We start from the raw sequence: 21,829 nt of genomic DNA on the forward strand, positions 1-21,829 counted from the left end.
GCGGAACAGAAAAGAGGAGCGAAGTCTGTGTAAACGTAGTCTGTGTAAAATTATCGTTTTTTTTTTCTTTTCTTTTTTAACTTTTTTTTTTCATTTCCTCTTTATGAAAATAGAGGTTGCACGTGTTTTTTTACGTACAACTTTTCCTCTTTTTATTTTTAAACATTTGAAACTTTAACATCCGTGTATGTAAACTTCAACGAAAATACGAATATATGGTAATTTCGTACATAATAAATCGATGATAATTTTGATTTTAACAAAAGTTTGTGAATTATGCATAAAGTATTTTATGCATAACAAATTAAAAACTTTTTTTTTTTAACTAGTAATGGATATAAATATATGAAAATTTGTACGTTAATGTATCATATTGCTATTTTATAATTTTACTAAAATAATTTTTAATATGGTTCTTGATTGACCCTTTGAATTTTTTCCATCGAATAATTCTGCAACAGTCCAGAATTAAACGGTGTTCTAAATCAAATAAATATAAGAGATATTTTATAATTTTTCCAATTCTTTTTATTCCATATCATAAAACTTGCACGCAATCAAGAGTCGCTCTCGTAAAAGAGGATTCAACGAAATATCGGAATGTTTTCATTTAAATATATTCGCAACACTCGCTGAAATATTAGAAAAGGAAAGATTAATTATTCATTCTTAGCCGTTAACTGTATAATCCAACAAAATATAAAATCTTTCTCGCGATAACAAATCTCATTAGGATATTCGAAAGCAAAAACCACTCAACATGTTATTTTTATTAAGATGCTATATCGATAAATACTTCCGTATAATTGCAATTGCATAAAAGATCGTTAACAATTTGTTAACAAGATGTTACAGAAAATGTAAATACTCCCTTTTTCAAGTCGACGCGTTTTAATAGAATTTAACAGTGACTATTACCTGTTTAATATCGAAGGAGTATTTGAGAGAGAAAACGGTAGTCTGGTGGGCAATTATTTACCCAGGAAACTGCTGAAAGTAATTCCTTAAATAAAGAAATAAAACGAAGGGAATGGACGAAGCACCGTTGCACGGTTCGTGTGACTTCAATCACGACCCCTTTGAGGACACACAATTTGCTTGCGTTGGCCACCAGCGAGATCAAAGGATCCCCCCCGTCATGCGTCGAACCGTGCTCTCGTGCTTATTTTCTTCCTTAACCTCCCCCCTCTCCGTTTTATCCTCGAATTTTCTCTTTTCGAACGCATCTCTTCCTCCTCCTCTTCCAAAAAAAGTGCCTCGTGAAAGAAAGCGCCGATTTTGAACCGGATAAAATTCTTTTAAATTGCTTCTATTTTATCAAGTCAAATATCCCCTCTCGAAATTGCTAATTAACTTTTCTTTTTCCACGAACACGTTGAAAAGATTCTTAATACTTTTTTTTTTTTTTAAACAAATCCATATAGAAACGTTAAAAATCAATCTCCTTTCGAATTTTGTATAATTTTTAATTAGAGATAGACTTTCCAGATAGATTCAATTCGAACTATTAATAAATGTTTTCGCAAACAAAAGCTCGTAAGAAATATCGAATTCCAATGAAATCGAAGCATACATATATAATAATATCTCAGTGTTTCAGAGTTCGAGTACTATTTTTACGAGTTTCGATTCTTTTAAATGTCAAAGTAAAGTGCGTGCTTGAATATTTACATGCATAATTCGAGTGTTTTATAAATATTGGAAATGAAACGATCATTTTTCGATAATAATCCAATTTCATTAATTCATATCGGAATAAGTAATAATTAGATACTTATCGATCATCTGTCTACTTAAAATTATTGGATGGAAAGGTCGCGTTAATTTTTGAACGATGAAATAAACAATTTCGAACGAATGATACACAATTCATTTTTACCAGGATAATTCAATTAATTCAATTAATCCAAATTTTTATTCAAGTATTAAGTAATCAAAGTAATAAAAATCAAGCAATCGTAGAAATCGGAAGCGATTTAATTAATAATAACGATCGAGCGGAATATCTAAGGAAAGGAAAATATAAATTTCACAAAATTTACAGAATTTCATTACAGCAACAGAAACAGCTGAGGCACATTTGAAAAATATTTTTCAAAATGAAAAACGGACCCACGTTGCAACCAGCTGCTTCTTCAATTGCAACAACAGCGAGCAATAAATTGTTTTCACGTTTTCCCATAAATTTTATGAAACGTAACTCACGCCTTTCCTCCACACCTCTATTCAATCACTTAACAACAACATCGACCTAATATAATACAATGTTAAAATTCAATAAGGAGAAGAAGAAAAAAGTTAAAAAAAGAGGAGAGAGAAGGAAAAAACATTCGTATCTTTTCCATTCACCTCCATCCCTCGTTCCGCATCCCTCGCTTACTTTTGTTCCAAATTCAATTATCCACCATCGACAAAGGGACGAGGTTCCGCGAACGATCGATTAGGAGGGTTATGCAATTTTCAGCGCCAGATCACCGAGTTCCTTCGTGCACGAACGAGAGACGGAGAAACCCGAGTTGCGATTGAACGTCACTTCGTTTCCTTTTCCACTCCTCTTCTCTCTTTTCGCCTCGCTACTTTCGTTTATCGAGGCCCCCTCCCGCGGCAATATTTATGCCACGTCCTTAACGCGATCCTTCTCCTGCTCCCCTCTCTTCCCCCACCACCTCGAGGCACGCGTTCGTCGAACGTGTCGCTCTCTCGGCCACAAGAGACAAATTCTCGTTTCATTTTTCTCGCGATATTTGGAACTGTTTTCGTTAAATTGGCTGCTCGCAAGGTTATGGTGATTAATCCACGGATTTCTACGCGAATATAGATTTTACGTGAATTTATTTGCGTATGAAAAATGTTATATTTTAATGATATAAATATCGGGTTAACGCGACCCATAAAGCGAAAACTTAGTCGTATTAGTAACGTCTCGGTGTGCTTAGTATCCCGTTTCCCTTCTCGTTTCAAATTTCACGAGCTTTTCGGGGGGGAAAAATTTATTTTCAATTTTAATACGAATAATCCACGCATATAAACTTATCCAGCGAGATTAAACAAATTTTTTTCCAACTTACATTTTCCATTTCACTCGTTCTCTCACCTGTTTTCAAAGTTGCGACCGGTGATAAAGTAATCCCAGCTTGGCTCTTTGGCGAGCAAACTTCAAACTTTCGTCGAACGAAGGATCGATCGATCAGGAAGGGCATAAATTAATGGCTTCCTCCCTCTTGTGCCGTGAGCGAAAATCAAGGATAACCTGGAAGGGAGATTCCGGATACGGTGACTTTTATGAGGCAGGCATACGAAACTCCGTCCCCATCAACGAGAAGAAAGAAATAGAAAGGGGCTGCCTGGGGGTACGAAGGGGGAAGAGTCATTACAGGGTGATCCGATGCGGCTGGATCTGCCATTAATATCTCTTTTATGCAAGATAATCGTGCGCCGATACTCCGCCTCGTGTTCCTGATAAATTGCACGTAAAATAATTGAAATATTTCTGATATTACAAAATTCATCGTAGAGTTTGTTTGTTCTTTCATCGAAGAAGTTTTTATTTGTAGCAGGGAAAGAGAAATGTGAAAATTTTGGTTCTTCTGTATCAATTGTGAATCGAGTTGATTGAAAAATGGCATGTCTCTATATTTTATGAAGCGAGCAAATTGTTATCAGAATAAGAGAATTAAAAATAATCAAGAATCAAGTTGATAAGATCGACAAGATTAGCGTTATATTGAATTAATGTGGAATATCTTTACGGAGAATGAGTGATTAGCGACGATAATATATTTATTCATTTTTCATGGAATTTTAGATATTGCTAGGCACAGTTATGTAGAATCGTTGCATCTTAATAAAATATATAAAGGATAAAATAGAGTTTGGAGTTGATTAAAATTTTCCACGCTTTTGTAGGAAAACCAAGTTCATTTCCCTTTGACGCAGGGCTTGGAAAAACAACATTTGGAACTTTTCATTTTTATCGATGTAGTAGAACAGTACACCTTCTCTGAACATTTTATTTAAAACTTTGCTTTCGTGGCGAAACACTTTTCAAAAATTAATTTCATATCATTCCCAATCTTTCTCATTATAACAAAACGATTATACAAATTTTCGTCCATTGATATCCAAATATGTTTTTCACCCACGCTCAATTTCAAGATCCTCTTGATATTTCAAAAATTTTCAATTTCAATCATCCTCTTTTTTCACCCACGTAATTTCACGAAATTAATTATTATTATTTTTTACAAATTTACATCCTTCCCTTTTTCAATAATAATCCAACAACTCTCTGCCTCTCTCTCTCTCTCTCTAATTTGAAAAGAAGAAAGAAATAATGTTCGAAATTACCATTGAACGAAAGTTAAGGTTAAGGTTTTTCGTTTCGCGAAAATTTATGCGCAACGTTACAGATTATCTTTGGAAAACCTGGCAGCCTTGGATGGCCATCCCCGGGATCGCATCGCGTTTCCACCCTCCTGCAAGTGCGTGCCAACTGTTGCGAGGGGGAGTAGGGATTCTAAAACAATAGGAAACACGCCGCTGACGCTATCCACGGCCGCTTTATCGTGGCACAGGGACAGATTTACGATATTCGAACGCAGCTGGGGGGAGTCGAGATTTTCGTTCCGCTCAACCGTCCCAAAGAAACGAGAAGATCGATCCTCGATTTATGGTCCCCCATCCACCCCGCCAATTTCGTTTCATTCCACGCATCGCGCTCGAAACGAGGAGGAGAGGGGATTAGTTTTTAAATATTTCTTTCTTCCCGAGCAAGAATTAAAAATCGATCAAAGGAAGCGAAAAACAATCGTGTTTGTGTTCGATAATGTTGGAAAACTTTTTCGATAAAGTTGTAATAATTCCGTTTATTTCTTAGTTTATAGATCTTAGTAAAATTGGTTTCAATCGATATTTGTTACGTGTTGAAAGATATCTGGTAATTGGAAAGGAGCGCATCGCAAGATTACACTTTTCAAATTTCCCAACACGCGTATTTCACTCTCCTAGGTTTTATAGGCACTTTTCTTGTATCTGCTCTCTTTTATCGGCGGAATTTGCGATGTTTTATTGGCGGTGATTCCAAGGAGACGAGGGAGGGAGAGACACGAATTGATTTTTAGGAAGGAGAACGAAGAGACAACAATCGACAAAGAGGAAAAGCCGAATACCTCGCCGTATACGGCCGATTGAATTGCTCCTCGAATCGTTAGGCGTTCCTCTCTGTCTCGAGAGTTTGCCCATGTTCTACTTATGTATCCTCTATTCATTGCTTATTTACTTAGATATACGAAACTATGTTTACCTACGAGGAAACTTGTTTCATAAAATATCTATACGCGTAGTAATCTTTACAAAAATTTTTTCTCTTCCCAAAATTGGTATCCGTTTTATTTATATATCACGTGTGATGTAACGGAATAGAAAGAGCAAGGGATGATTTGTTTTCCTTTTTTTAACCACGCTGACAAATACCGGCTCTTCTCAACTCTTCAGAGCGGAGATATTGCGACCAGTTGCGCTCTCAACCCTCCAATATTCCCCGCAGCGTGTTACTTAAATATCACTTCGTCTGAATTGTTTCTATCTGTCAAAAATTAGACTACGAAAAGAATATTGGAAAGTTCTTCTCCTTACATTCTGGAAATCAAAAAAAAGAATTATCGATGGGTAAAAATTTTCCATATAAATTGATTTCGTTAATTGCAAACGCAACAATACTTATCTTCTCGGGAATAGTTGGCATAATTTTCAAAGTCGATATTAGGAGCGAAAGTTTGGTCTATCGGATTGTCGGCCCATCGTCGAGTTTAACTGCAAACGTTTTCGCAGTGACGTTGGAAGTTGGAAGGTCGGTCGATTCGCGATTCTCGGGGGCCAAAGTGAATTTTCTAGTTACGTAGGCGGAGCTCGAACGTATCTGGAACTTTATCTGATCCTTCTTACGCCCGATCCCTTGGCATTCTGCCCTCTTGGCCACGGTACCCGGTGGCGAAATAAAGTCCCCGGCCGTGCGAGATTACTCAATAACGCGTCCCACGCTTGTTTCCAGACCTGCGCCTTTTTCTTCGGGCTCCGCGCTCGATGCATTCGATATGAAACCACGTTCGAGCCGCGATTGGAATCATTCTTATACACAACGAACGAATGAAATATCGAGTCGACGGGCTTTTAAGAATTCTTTTGATAAGACAATTTTATCATTATTTGTCTATAAATTTTTACGAGTGGTGAAATTTGACAAGTATTTTAGAATTTTTGGATTGCAAAAGGAAGTTTGCAATTTAGAAAAAAGCTCATTTCACGATTTTCCTTTGCAGTATTCTCATCAGTCCCAAATTATATCGTAAATTTTTGAAAACGTCGCCGTTGATCCTCTCTGTGACAAAAATAACGATAAATTAATTCGATAATTTAAAACGCTTTTGCGATTCGTTGGGAAGAGAGCAAAGATTTTTGTTGCGCACGAAAAGCCCCGTTACTGAGAGGAGCAGGATTTAGATTACGAAAGCAGTTTTCGTTCGGGACGAGCCCGGGATAGTCCGGGATCGATCCGAAGAGACACGATTGACGTTACGCAATACTCGACGGAATCGAGTTGGGGAATGAAGTGGAACGAACCGATTGTCCCCACGATTGCCAGCAGATTAGGAATTTCAAGGCGCGCCGTGCTCAGCAGAAACAGCCGTGCTCCCCTCTCCACCGTGCCCCTTCCACGGTAATGAACTGTCCTCCGCGCAAAAATATGGCGGCGGTGTAAAAAGGAAACTCGGATAACCCTCCTAATTCCATCGTAATTTCCGTGCACGTACACGTGAGCGAGATGGCGCACGTGTTGCTTCGAGAAAGAAATCACGCGTGATTCTTTCGCATTTTTGTTTTTCTCGAACAAGAAGAATTTGCATTAATTAATCATGTACGTTTATTATATATTAATACAGCGATCTCTGGTTCTAAGATGAATGTTTCTTTGTTACGAAATTGTTTTATTTTGTATGGGATTTTTCCTTTTTTTATTATATTTCCGGTTGTAGTTATATTTTTACGTTGGTTTTCCATGGTTATCGACATTTTGTAAATGAATGGAAGTTGATAGTTACTTTGCGCCTTCGAAACTGAAAGTTGCTTTAAGAGGGGTATAAAGTTGGTCGGTTCTGGCTCAGAGTGCTGCCAGGAAATTCAGCAACTGCTGAATTATAAATCTGTTTTATGCATTACGCAAGAACACGTTATATATTAATACTTGTGTAAAGTACATTTTTAATTTTTTCAAACAGAGTAAACTCGAGATTAACTTTGTACATGTAGAAACAATAAAGATTCAGGAGAAAAGAAAATTGGAAATTTGAGCAATTTAACACTAATTTTACACCACATGAGAATCTTTTTATTATTATCTCATCAAAAATCTTTTTTGCAAACGCTTTTTCCAAGAGGTGAACGCTTCTCTCGATATATAAGAAGGTTAAAAATTATCCGAAATGTCAAGTCCCTGGTGGCAAATTATACGCGCCATTAACGATAATGTCCCACTACTTTTCCTCCTACACCAATTCTAATCGCCTAACGGCCGATCCTCCTCTAATCGATCGCTGAAATTAAGCTGCCTTAGCCACGGTTAGCTTGAATGGGCGGCCACACTGTTTGCCGTTGAGTATAGTGGAGTTATATGTACGCTGAAAGAGCTCGAAACGAGCTGACTTTTTGCGATGGAAGAATGAAATCTGCGCTGGATAATGCCACGGAATGGAAGGAATTTTTTCTTCTTTTAATCCCGCCACTTATTCACGGCCAAAAAACATTTTGATTCTCATTTTTCAACGCTTCTAATTGATTAGAAGGTTGTTTTCCAACACGAGTATATTCTTTCGAGTAAAGTTCAAATAAAATTTTATCCAAATACTTTTCCATTTCTCCTCGTAGATTTAAGCGAACGATAATCAGACTTATCGTTTTTTATCGTCATAAGAATTTTATTACCGCAACATTGCGATACCTTTTCATGAACATTTCGAGAAGATAAATAGGAAATTAAATAAATGAGATTATTTTTAATTTGCTCGTTCATTCATGCACGAACAAATATCGTTCTCCGTATTCAATATTAATAAATACCAATAAATCAAACGACACGAATAAGAATTAACAATTATCGAAATCTTTTTTACAAATAATTTTATTCAAAAACATGTTCAAAAACACTTTAAAAATTAATTATTTACAACAATTACCTCGTGTACACTGGATCGATGAGCACTGGAACCACCTTTTCCTTTTCCCTGTTACAAGAAAATAATTCCATTATATCCAACGCCTCGTCCCTCGACACCCACGAATCCATCGTATTATCGATGATGCGTGCACTATGCGGGCAGGTGCGAAAAAAAAAACGCCGGGCGGGTCAATAAACGAGATTAGCTCGTCGAGTGCGTAGGCGTGACAGGCGATGCAGCGCGAGCGAGCGCGAGAGAGAGAGAAAGAGAGATAAATCACGAGGTCAAAGGTGGTGCGGTAAGTGGCGTGGTTCGCGCCACCGTTTAATTAGCGATTGATTAGAGATAGCGGCGGAAAGACGAATGCGCCGCGAGATAGCGCGTCAAACTCACGGATACTCACGGATCGGAATTAATAGGTATGAAATATGCAAGATGGATACTTTCACCTTTCGATCGAGAGGAGGATCGTTCTTTTCCTTTTTTTTTTTTTTTTATTTCGATTATTTTGTTTTAAATTTAGCAACGTGACCTTCAAAGGTCGGATGGTCAAGTTACTCGGCTTATCGCGTGAAAATTGATAAACAATGGAATATTTAACACGGTCGATTTTAGGAGAATTTTAGGCCACGTTTTCGTGGATTCGTGTAATTGTTGGAATTTAAAAAAGGAATATATTTTTTTTTTTTCCCTCCCTCCCTCGAGAATTATTCTCGTCGGGCGAAAAAAGTTCTGAAGCGTGCAGTTAGGATTGTATTATGCGAGAGAGGGTGAGCAAGGGCTTGACTGTTCTATTTACCGATGGAAAGGGATTGATAGGGTAGTGTAAGAATAGAAGCACTTGTGTTGATTGCTCTAGAATGTTCTATAAGCAGCATTGAAATTGTACCAATTGTTTCTGCCGTATTGGATACAACTTTCTTTAATAAGCAATTCGAGAATTGTTTCTATATATAAGTATTTTTTAACGCGATAAAAACCGCATGTGAAATTATTCGGATCAAGATAAAACGAGATCTGATATTGGAGCGAAAGGAGCAATTATTTCCATTATTTCTGCTTTATCCCCGGTGTAATAAAATCTCACGCATAACGAGCAAGGAACAAAATATATGGGTATTAATAAAAATATGAATATTCCTTATTTTGATTTATAACAATCGATTTTATTACGAATATTCTGCACGATTCGAGAAAAAGAATTTTTCTTCCGAAGTATAAAAAAGTACAAGTTTTTCATTAAATTCGACGGATTACTCGTGTTAAAATATTCTATTCTTTAAAAACTGATCGTTGAATTATAACGAAATAAAGTAAAAAAAATGATAAATTAATGCGACAAATTAATTAAGAGTCTTACAAGATACGAAGAATCTTGGATCCGAATAGAGAATAACGTCCCGTTTCCATTTCATCAACGTCCGATTTTTATTACTCTGACGAGTTTTCGATGAACACGGTATTCTATAACCGATCCCGCAAATCGAGATGCATCAGCTGTTGCGGCACGGTTTCGTCATATGGCACGGTTATTACGCGACACCACTTAGAAAGTTTGCGCGCCGGTGGAGGAGCGACAATAGTCGGTAAATAGGGCACGGGCGACGATGAGAGTTTCCGTTGGAAACATCTGTCCGCAAAACACGAACCAATCTCGATATTGTCGCGGGTGATCGGCGCCTCGAACTTCTTCGTTTCGGTGGGAATTGTGGTCGACAGTTTCCGAATCTCTGCGCCGCAAATGAAACGAGGAACGCTGCTGATGACGCTTAAGATAGCTCCGTACATACTATGAGAACCGTGTATTTTTAGACTCTCTACATCTCGATGCGTTTAAACGAGAACGAAACTGTTTACGAGAATCTGAAATCATTCCAACTCTTCGCAAACAAACCTGGATCCTTACCACGAGGCGCCCTTTGTACACAAGCGTGCCTCGCTATTGATCGGACCTGTGGAATCGATAATAAACGAAAAACCGGTGGCTATCAATTTCCTTTCCTACAGAAAAACTCGAAACCGGTTGTAATTAAGGAGAGGCGCCGCCACCGGGACCGGTTTCGATTCGTTCGCATCCCATTTACGAGAGAGAGAGAGAGGGAGAACTCGAGAGGCCCGAACAGCGAAACACCGTTGAAAGACGCGGTTGGCGTGGGTCAGTAGACGGGACAGGAAGGCCAGCGTGATATTCGATACGAGGGATCGCGTGAGCGGGGTGGCTGGTGCCACCCTAACGTGGCACGTGGGGCGCTACCAGGTGTTGCCTAGACGTCGGGTCGATGCCGATCCGCGGCGCATGCGCGGCCTCCCCACCACTTCTCGCCGCTCCCCACCACCGGCGCGGCGGACCTTCGCCCCCCACCACTCGTCTCTCCTCGACTTGCCCCCCTCCCCTCGGCCCCTTTTTTGCAGGACAGGGAAGAGACACAGAGGAGCTCTGCCCTTCCCTCGACATCTCTCGCCCCGAACGTGTGTGCCGCCCTCCTTCGCCCCTGCACCCCCCTTCCCAGAGGCTGCACCAACACCATCAACCTGCTACCAACAAGTTCGCGTCGCGTATCGGGCGACATAGCGTCACCGCTGTGCACAGCCAATCTTCCATAGGAATTACCATCGTGCCTCCCCCTTGGGAGTTTACACACTCGTCGTGACGCGAGGAATGAGGCCGGTGCCCGTGGCAGCCCGGCCAGCTGTTCTCTCTTCCGCTCCCTCTCTCTCGCTCTCCCGCGATGTCTACATTCGACACACGGCGCGGCCTCGACGACCACCGACCACTTGCACACGAGGACGGTTTCGGTGGTTCGGTATAGTTCCTTCCCGCCCCCTCCCCTTTCTCTCTTTCTTTCTTTCTCGTTCGTGCGCTGCCCGTGGGTTCACTAACCTCCACCGTGACACACGATGATGGGCGTACGAGCTTCCGTTTCGTTGGATTTACAGGTTTTGCCCGCACAGGAAATTAAGTCTCGATCGATCGAACTCGAATCAATTCGATACGCCCTTCCCCCCTTCTCGCGGCCTCTTCTCTTCGGTACGTATCATCGAAAGATCGTGGACAAACACGACGGACAGGGTAAGAAAGAAACAGGTTCGGTCGGATGTTTCGAATCCGGATTAGCATGCACAATTCGGGACGGACCAATATTGCCGTTGTAATATATACGAATATCCGGCAGACTGTCTCGTAAATCCGAGTTTGCACAAAGCGTGCACGGAAAAGGAGGAAGGAGAAAGAAGGAGACACGGTGCACCCTCGTTCGTCGCAATGACGCAGCCCAACGGGGGCTCGAGAAAAATCGTCCCCCGAATCCCAACTCTCTCGCGGAGTCAACTCGCAATCTTCGCCCCTCCAATCTTCCTCCTCCTTCAAAACGACCCGTTCCCCGATCGCGATCCAATTCCCTCCCGTGAAACGCAGACGGAATTCGAGCGGAGGAGATCGTTGCCTACGCCAATGGCGCACGGAGGGGCGCGCGCACACAATCAAAAGGCCTGCAGAAATCGAGAACTAGCACCCTCGAGGGGTTGCGCAGCCATCCCTTGCTTCAGCATAAACCGTCAGCAGCAGCGGCGGCGACGGCAGCGCCGCCCCGCGCTGCTGACTCGAGGGGAGCCGCAACGGAGGGGCGACGGGGGTTCCAAGCTGCTAGTGTAGGGAGGAACGAGGTGGTGGAAAGCGTGCACGAGGAGGAGGGAAAGTAAGGGAGGGGTAGGGGATAAGCGGCAGCGCCACCGACTAAACAGTCGCACCCCGTCGTTGTGATCGTATTCGAGGGCACCCCCTGTCACTGGCGAGAGCCGCGACAGGGAGCGACCGATAGAGTATCGGACGGACGGACGGACGGACGGACGGACGGATGGTCAGTCAGTCAGTCAGTCAGTCAGTCGGTCCACTCGGTTTAACCAGCCAGCTAAAAAGTTGATAGCAGTCGTCGTGTGAGAGAAGCAAGTGCACCGAGGAAGGGCTGAACGAATATACATATACGTATACATATATACACACACACACACACGCGCGCGCGACATAGAGACGTACGTACGTGCATGTATATATACGCGAGCGAACGTCGAAGAGAGGCACGAGGCTGGAGGAACGAGGCGAGGGCCAGTGGATAAGGAAGGTGTTCGAGAGAGCACGTTGGAGGAGGAAGAAGTGACGAGGAGGAAGGAATATTAGGCGGTACAGTAATACAGTAGTCGATCTAGCGAGTAGTAGAAGAAACGGGAGTTGTTTAGTTTGAAAAGGGGCGAGGGCCGGGAAAGTGGAGGAGGGTTCTCGTGCGAGCAGGCTGGCATGGTGGCGGTGCATCCTACGAAGGAGCTGCCCTCGCCGTGCCGATGACGAGGCTGCAGATCACGCCCCAACGTGAGCAAGGAAGGACGAAGAGGAAGCGGCAGCGGGCACCGTCCACGACGACGGACACCCCGATCATCCGGGGAGAGGTTAACGACAGGTTACAGATACGGAAGGCGCTGAGTGACGGAAGGCGGCGACGGAGGCGACGGCGTCGCAACATCGACGACCGCATCGCCGTTGTCGACGGCTGGTGTAACGAGGAACGCGATACAGGTGCCGGTGGCGGCGGGCTAGGCGTCGACGTCCACCACGGGATCGTCGGTCGTCCTCGGTACGGTGGTGCGTTTGGTGCGCGGTTTTGGTGAGGGTGCCGGTAATAACAGTGGTGTAACAACGTCGGAGGTTTCTCGCGGCAGGGAGATTACGTCGTATTCGTGATCGCCACGGTCTGGTGAAGCAACGGCTGCTGCAACGGGCAACAACCACCGCGCCAACATGCCGCGCTGCCTCATGGCCAAGAAGTGGAAGGCCTACCCGTGGCCGGATCGCGTGGACGATCCGCAGGAGGAGGAGGAGAGCGATCCTTCGAGCATTCTGCAGGAGAGCCATGGCATGCAGCAGACTGCCGCGTCGTTGGAGAAGAGGCAGCACAGGCACGAGCCCGTCGAGGACGAGGAGATCGACGTGGTCGGGGACACGGACAGCAGGCAGGTCGATCATCAGCAGACTTGCTGGGGCCCCCACAGTCCCACCGCTGGTGCCACCGCGCCTAGCCCACCGCCACTCAACGCCTCCGGTGCTCTCTATTATCATGGTGAGTAAACGCTTATCGTCCCCCTTCGACGATTCGTCCAAAATTCGCCTGATGAAAAATTCCACGTGTTCCGCGCGCTATTATTTACATGCCACGCCCTACATTTGCACGCCTTCCCATGGATTCTAATCTCGTATCATCACGGACGCAGAGAGAGAGAGAGAGACTTTCTTACCCCCGCGAGAGAGATCGTGTATCCTGGAGTCTGGCCATGCGTCGAGCCACGGGGGTGACACACCCGCCGATTGGCCGATCGGTAATGTGCTATAGAGAAATTGCGGTACTTGTACGAACTGCGACGAGAACACGAGGCAGCTCTCCCCATGGGACTCGACTGTCAGAGAAATATATCGTTTGGACAACCTCTCCCCCTCCTCTTCTCCCTCTCCTCCATTTAATGATTTTCCTCGTTTAGCGATCGTGCACGATGGATTCTGGCCATGCGTCGCACGCACACGTGTGCACATGTGTATACATTATGTATATACTCTGTATATATGTATATATATATATGTATACACACACAAATACACGCGTTTCAGCGACACACCCGCCAGGCCGATCGTTGATTCTACTGCGGATCTTTGGGTGGATCGAAGCAAAAGGGAGGAAATGATTCCTCTTTCTCCCTCTCGTCCCCATTTGGGTCACGTTCCTTTTACGAACAAAGCGTCTGGCGGGGTTTTCTTTTTTTTTTTTGGAACCGTGCTTTTTCTCTCGTGCCTCCGCCTGATCTCTCGCGTTATAACAAACGGGGACACGAGGATTTCTACTGCGTTCCGATTTCCCTTGGAAGAGCCTCTTTGCGTAATTCAGGGACGAGGCTCTTATTTTGTTATTTATCTTTATTTACCCGTTCTGAGAAAATGACTCGAAAATGGTGTTCCGGAAAAAAATATTGCTTGCTCTCGAACACCGTTATTCAGAAATGTTTTCTGCCAAACTGTTTCGAAGCGATCTTTTTCAGGATAGCGATTTCGGGAAAACAGTAGTACAGAAGAAAGGTTAAACTTGAACGAAACGAATGGAATGGTACATGTTGAATGCATTCCACAAGTTGACTCACATCGAGTATGTAAAAATCGTGTGTCTATCAAGGTCTTGAACATCTCTCGCTTCCTTCGTTTATTTATAGGGAAAGTTGTTCGATTCATACGATGGTAAATATATATATTTACATTTATCGTTACGTGACCACATCTTTTGTTTTTAACGACCGCTTACGTTGATCACCTCGTCGCGAAAAAATTCACACAGCTGTTAATTGAATTCCGTTATCGATTCTAACGGCCGGGTCTTTAACATGGCGCGAACTGTTATGTAACACGTGTGCCCACCACTACCACCACCACCGCTACCTCGAGCACCGCCACGCCGTGTTTCAACCGTGGAATTTATGAAAAGTAAAGCGACCATCGTTCAACGTTCTTATCGCGAAATATGCATAACACGTCCTCTTGTTACGTTTAAATCTTCAAACGTGTTACGGTTAAAAAGTGTGTTAACGTATGCTTTGAGTATTCGGAATTAAAGAGAGAGATCTATGATATTATTTGTTCGTTCGAAAATTTGTCGAGTTTAATTTATTCGTAACCTTTCGATTTCATACAAAGTGGAAATTATACGCGACCTTGCAAGATCAGAATTCAGGTCGAAAATATGTAAGAACGACGTGGCATCGATTAAACGGCTTCCTTTTGCTATGACTTCATAACACACGAATAAACGAGCTACATTTTCTTCGCGGTCACGTAATGCCTGATTGTAAGGGCTCCTTTTCACGCCTCCATCGGACGATTTCCAGTTTCCCACCTATTTGCGTACTGTTTTAATTGACCACGTCATTGAAAATCTACTCATCTTAAATAAAGCAGAAGCATATAATTGGTTTATTAAATTATTAAATGTGGATTATTTTGCGAAATAACCTTGAAACATTGATGGTAATCCTTTTAGAAAATACTTCCTTTGTTTATTTAAAAATATTCGTGTAACTTTGGACAATTGATCGTTGTAATTCGATTCGATAATTTTCTCTTTTATCAAATTTAATTAACCCCAAACCTTTTCGCGAGAAAATGAAAACTTTTTATATGTTTCAAGATCGGGAAAGGGATTTAAATAAAATCTTATCGATAGAAATTTCCACGATTTCTCATTCTCGAATAATAAAAGTTCACATTATAAATGGATTTTAATTGGCAAAAGTTCAGTAGGTCGTTAACTAAAATTTCGTTTCGGAATGAATAGAGGTCGAGTAAGTTTCTCCAGTGTTTTTCAATCTTTTTTTTTTTTTCTGAATTGTATTTCGCCCTTTGTAATAACTTTTTCTCTCTCTCTTTCTCTCTCTTCGTCCTCTTTCCATACATGATAAGGAATTATTAAAAAACAGAATTAGAACACAAATTTATCGCTGTGCAACGATTTTCCAAAACGTTCTTCTCGATAATCTTTTTTTCGTTACAAACATCGATTTTTTCACTCTGATATCCTTGTAGAATATGACTTAAACATTGCAAACAGTAAGAACATCATTTTTAGAATATAGAGATTTTTGAATAAAAAGCTGTCATTGACTGATCGACGATAATGAATTTACCAACGAAAGATATGTATCAGAAAATCATGAATAATAATATTCCAATAATAAATACAATATTGGCGTCAATTAATTAAGATAAAAGAAGGATATCGTCTCTTCGACGGACAAGACACGAAGAAATAAATAGTAGCTCAATAATAATAATCGAACAATAATCAATAATGTTACGAAATTAGATAGGATGGGTATCTCGTGGTTACGTAAGATACGTAAACGAATCGAATCGAATAAATTTTATCGTATACAAATTTTACACGCGATGCTTATATACAAATGGCAACTAACGGTATATCTATGGAACGAATTTATCTTTAGAAATAGGTAAAAAAAAAAAAAGAGAGAGAAAAAAAAATCTACCTTCAAATTTTTCGAAAGCGTGAGCGCGGCCAGATTTTCCAGAGTCATCAGGCGGTCCGAATCCGCGTTGGCGGATACGCTAATTGCCAGCTTCATTATCACAGTCGCGCTCGCTCGACACCCACTGCGGGTTCTCGTGTTGCGCAAACGCGCCTCGCATCGCGTTTTTCGTTGCAGATGCTCGAATCGAGACGCGAGCCTTCCTTCTCTCTGGATTCTCGAATGATCAACCAAGCGTTGTTCAAAGGGAGTATCACACGATAATTTCAATAATTTTGTATATATACAAAAAATTCGTGAATTGTTTTTGAAAAATTAAAGCGGGATTGCGTTTTCTAAACTTGGATGAAATTGCAAATCCCTCCCTCTCCCTTAGCATCTGGCCAAGAAATCAATATTTTTGATTAATAAAACAAGAAACAAGATCGATGAGCTACCGTTAATCGTTAATACCTTGATATTTTCGTCGCAACTTGGAGAAACATTAAAGATAGAAAATTAATCGAAGGGAAGGTTAACTTTCGAAAACCGAAATAAAAACAAATAAATATTTACTCGATAAATCTCCTTTTCCATCTGATAATAAAGTCAAACTGTTACTGCAGAACTGCCTCCCTCCTGTTTCTCCTGCTGCAAGACTCTCTCGATATCCTATCGTGAACTATTTAACATCAGACAAGAGCTTGCCCCCTAAGAGTAAGACTGTTATCGACAGTATAACGCGTTGGCTCGAAACGATCGGATAGGCGAATAACAATAGGAAAAAAGGACCTTACGTCGCCCTTTGAAAGGCTAGAATCAACAGACTCGTGAGAGCGTGCAGAGCGTTCATTCGACATTATTGATTCTCACCCACCCCTCTCGCCCCGCTGCTCTCCACTTCACCCCACCGCTCTCCACCCTCCACCCTCATCCACTTACTGCTCTCTGTCTCTCCCTAGGCCGTTGATGAAATGCACTTCCAGACACGGCTCGCTCTCCTCTCTCCCTCCCTCTCTCTTTCTCATCCCCTTTTTTGTACGTGTATGTACGTATATATTATATATGTGTGTGTGTTTGTGTGTGTGTACGTTGACTTCCTTTTATTTCAGCCAATAATAGATGCGCGCCGGTTGATCGATCGCCGGCCACGGTTTTCTGATTTATTGCTGTCACGTCCGTCCCCCTCTAATGTCGACTCAACCAAGGAATTAGACATTCCGCGATTCGTCAAAGTGCTCCTCTTTACTCGTCCTCTCCTTTGCGGAATCGGGGCGACGAGGTTGGCTCCGTGTTATCCCGATCGCCACCGAATTTTTCCATCTGGACGTGGATTTGTTGTCGTCCGAGAATCGAAGAGAATCGAAGAGAAATTCTTTGAAAACGAGTGTTTTCGTTTCGAAGATTTTTCTCGGGATAATTTCGGTAGAAGCTAGTTCTATGGATTTAAAGATGACACGTTGAATTATTTATTTTTATTTATTCATCATTTGCAAGCATAATTTACAACAATTGATCGACTTGGATATTTTAAAGGGTTAATTATTTTTGAGATAGATTGTCGAACGTGTGAGAAGTTTAAACGAATTAAATTATTTGTGATATTTTAAAAATGTATCGTTAATATCGAAAATTGCAATTATGCAAGTATCAAAATTTTCGAACGAATTTTTCAAGTTCATTCTTCGGGGAAAATTTTCGCTCTTATTAGCCACGTTTATATTCAAGTGCTGCAAATCGCCATGAATATTTTATCAAGGTATAACACGGCCGTATCAGAAAGTCGAATTTAAAAATGTAACACGTGTTCGCGTTGATAGAGTTACTATTTTTAACCAAAGTTTCACGATTAATTTAAACGGATAATTTCATTAATCGTATCAATGAATTATTCCGAACGTAACACTTTTGGTTTAATTTAAATTTTTAATCTTCTTTTATACTCCCTTTTTCTTAATTTTATCGAAAATATAAAAAAACATAAATTATACATGTTGCTTTTTGAATAATCTCTCCAATATTATTTTATTATTATTTCCTTTTAATTATTCCGTTTCCTCGAAAAACAAAACACATCGTTTCTCTTTATTAACTTTTTGCTTTTTAACTTTGTGATTCCAGTTAACGACGCCAATTAATTAAACTCTAGAATGAGAATTGGAAATAGAGAAGTTTACCCGTTTCACGCGATTCGAGATTTCGAGACTTGGAGAGATAGGAATCGATTTTGAAAATCCGCTGAGTACGCGCGTACCATCCGGATTATCGGTTTAAAGATTGCCGCTCGAGCGCGACTTTAGACATTGGAACGGGGTCAACACTTTCCGCGATTTGTTGAATTTGCGGAATAAACTAATCCCTGTTTATCGAAGATCTTGCTCGAATCCAACCCAAGTGAAAATTTTCCAGATACTTTGCCGTTTCAATCGATATAAGATATCGATCGAGTTGACTCAAAGTTCGATTATTGCTCTCGTTGATTCAGAACAATTTAGCTAATTTTGATTTTTATTATTACAAATATTACATCGTCAGATATTTAATGCGAATGGATTGTTTATGGAAAATTTGAATGTATAAAAGTATAAAGCATGCAAAAGAGCACAAGACGCAGTATTTGTAATATTCGAAGAATAAATTTTTATTTAAACTTTGCTTATTTATTTATCAAAATTTGTAATCAAAAACGAATTTTCGTTCCACGAACGAATATTAAAAAAGAAAAAATCAACCTTATTTCCAATATATATTGTTAACGAAACTACTCTGAAACACAAATCACCGAAAACATTTCCAATCCAATTGTACAACACGGCTAGTTGTACAACTAGAAACGAATTTACATTGAACAATCAACGAACACGTTTCGTCGATTGGAATCGAGTGGGTGGAACCGAGTCGATAAACGTATTTACCGGAAAAATAACAAGAATTTTTGTATCTTTTTCACAACGACGTCAAAGAGAAAGATGTAACAAGAAAAAAAAATAAAATGAGTAAGAAGAAAAAAAGAGATGATTCCTTGGAAAAGAATGCATGCAATGTTTTCAATCATATACTTGCAGTTAACTGCAAGTATGAAGATACGTAAGATTATTCTCCTCTTTTAATATGTCCGTTTTATCTAAATTTAATGAAAAATCTTTTAAGAAAAGAATCTTATGAAAAAATTATACAAAAGTCGTGGAAAGCTTATAAAAATTGTTTGGTATAAGATGATATATTATGCAGTATTAGTAGTTTTTCTATAGTTTGACGCATGTAGAAGTCATGTGAAAGTCAACTTTAATTTTCTCTAAATGGAATCATATAATTTTTATCGAATTAATATTAAACATTTTGTTGTACCAAACAATTTTTATAAAAACATTTTTCCCATAAAATTCTTTTCTTAATCGACATAGAGTTAATAACATTAACGTATCGTACACAATTATTCGTAAAAATAATTCAAACATTGATATATATTTTCAACTATCTATTTTTGTTAATTATAAAAAAATAGATTTCGACTTGTTTCTTTAGATGAAAAATTATTACATTTTAAAATAATATTATTTTTTATTTTTCCAAATAATCATAATAATGTCTAGATGTTTCATCAAAACGAAGCTGAACAGTTATTCTCTTTATAATATAATATTCTCTTTATATTTTTCATTATATTGTTATAGAGATTATCTTTGTTAAATTATCGAGATTCATATAACTATATGACTATCTAACATGGCTATATTCGTGTTAAATTTTATATTACTTCAATTACTGAAAACTAACATTGTACGCTCGCTTTATATATATTCTCACGAACTTCGAGATCTGATAACATAAATCAATTGGAAACCCACCGATCACGTATTCAAACGCTATTGTAAATAGCAATAACTAGAGAATCTAAAATTATACCAACTTGCAACTATATATGGATCCTGAAAAATTATTTCTTTTTATTTATCCATTTTATACAATTAATTAATCGATCGTGAAGAATATACAAACTCCATCATCTTGAATGAAAATAACCTTATTTAAACAGAATTATTCAATAAACGTTCTTTCATTTATTTGTAAATAATTATTACTTATCATCCGAATAACCCTACTCACGACATTTACACACGATTCTCAATTAATCTAATCATCGATTCATAATTGCCAATATAACCAACGACGTTGCTCAGTGTTGCCAATTGTCCCTTAGCATGTAGCATGGAGTGGTTAACGATAATTTCTCCGCTCGAATGTTCGGGAGTCTCGTTCGCAACAATGCGAATGTCGCGTTACATTGTCGCAGCAGGCGTATCGATCCAATGTCCAATGGAAGGTCCAACGAAGCATCGAAGGCTAACTGTCGCGTGTCCTGTCGCGTGGACATCGGCAATAAAAGGAAGGACCGAACGTTTAACCGTTTTGCCGCATGAAACTTTTTTTTTTGTAAAGCATCTTTAAAAAGGGAACTAGAGTCGAACTGTTTCTAAACAATGAGCTTTACGTGATAGGCTAGTGAAGTGGCTATTAATTGACGGTTTATAGAGGGAAGGATTGTGGTTTAAAACTTTTCTTTTTTTTTTTTTTTTTCCTCTCTTCTAAATCCTCTTGTACATTGTAATTTACTGGTTTCTTTTTTATCAACTAATTGAAAAAGTGATAGATTATAAGCACGCGTAGGTATACATCTGTGTAATGTATAATTTATATAAGAGCGTAAGGATAATAATAAAGATGTAAATATAGCAATTAGGTTATAAATTATATTACATTGAGAAATTGGTTGGTGGAATTGAAGCTTGAAAATTTGTTTTAAACTTTTATTATTTGACAGTATCGTGACTTTATTAGCTGTTTTATTAAGTAATAATACTGGAAAAGTGACAAATGATAAATTGTGGGATTATTGATTTTTGTTGGAGAAATAGTTTTAAGCTGGTACGCAATTTGTGAAATTCGTTAGAATAACCTAGATTACTTTATTAATAAATTTTTTTGTCGTTACATCGGAGAATATTAATAATAACAATTGGGTAACTTTTATAACATTCGTAACATGGAAAATTTTGCTAATAATAGTTCAATCGTGCAAAGGATTAATTCGTGACGTTTACATCGGCATGATATGCGAAATTTTGTTTGTTAATTGAAGATAATTAAAGGTAAATTAGGTTATTCGTTCAACAGACATTTTCTAGTCGATTTAAAAGTAGTTGTTGGTCGTTCTTCGATCGATGTAAGAAAATAATATTTCTTAAATAGAAATTACATACAATCTTAGCTGTTATTTCCTGAATATTTTCGATACGAAGATTCTCATCGAAGGTCGGGGAAGATAATTGTTGACAGTAACATTCATATCGAGTCGATTTCAGCTCACACCATGGACTAGGTAAATCGTTATAATAAATATATTAATACCTGTTTACCGATAATTCCTCTCCCTCCTTTTCCCACTCGTCACATTTTTCAATAACGAAAAAACCTTTTTTTTTTTTGTAGGCGTTAAGATCCTCATTATAGGATAGTCATCGTACGGAAAGAAAAGTTTAACAAAGGTTAGAAATTTTGTTATCTATCGAAAC

At 39.7% G+C, this 21,829-nt stretch overlaps 1 protein-coding gene across 1 annotated transcript in view; it reads left to right on the forward strand.

The window, feature by feature from the left end:
• Positions 1-11,936: 11,936 nt before the first annotated feature.
• LOC108001631 (protein snail) overlaps positions 11,937-21,829 on the forward strand; it is a 33,357-nt gene continuing 23,464 nt past the window's right edge. The window contains exon 1 of the mRNA XM_017062708.3: positions 11,937-13,318. Within this exon, the coding sequence (XP_016918197.1) occupies positions 13,000-13,318 (319 nt within the window). The 5' untranslated portion in view covers positions 11,937-12,999. The remainder of the gene's footprint in view (positions 13,319-21,829) is intronic.

The sequence above is a fragment of the Apis cerana genome, linkage group LG1 (assembly GCF_029169275.1).
Source record: "Apis cerana isolate GH-2021 linkage group LG1, AcerK_1.0, whole genome shotgun sequence".
Classification (NCBI taxonomy): domain Eukaryota; kingdom Metazoa; phylum Arthropoda; class Insecta; order Hymenoptera; family Apidae; genus Apis; species Apis cerana.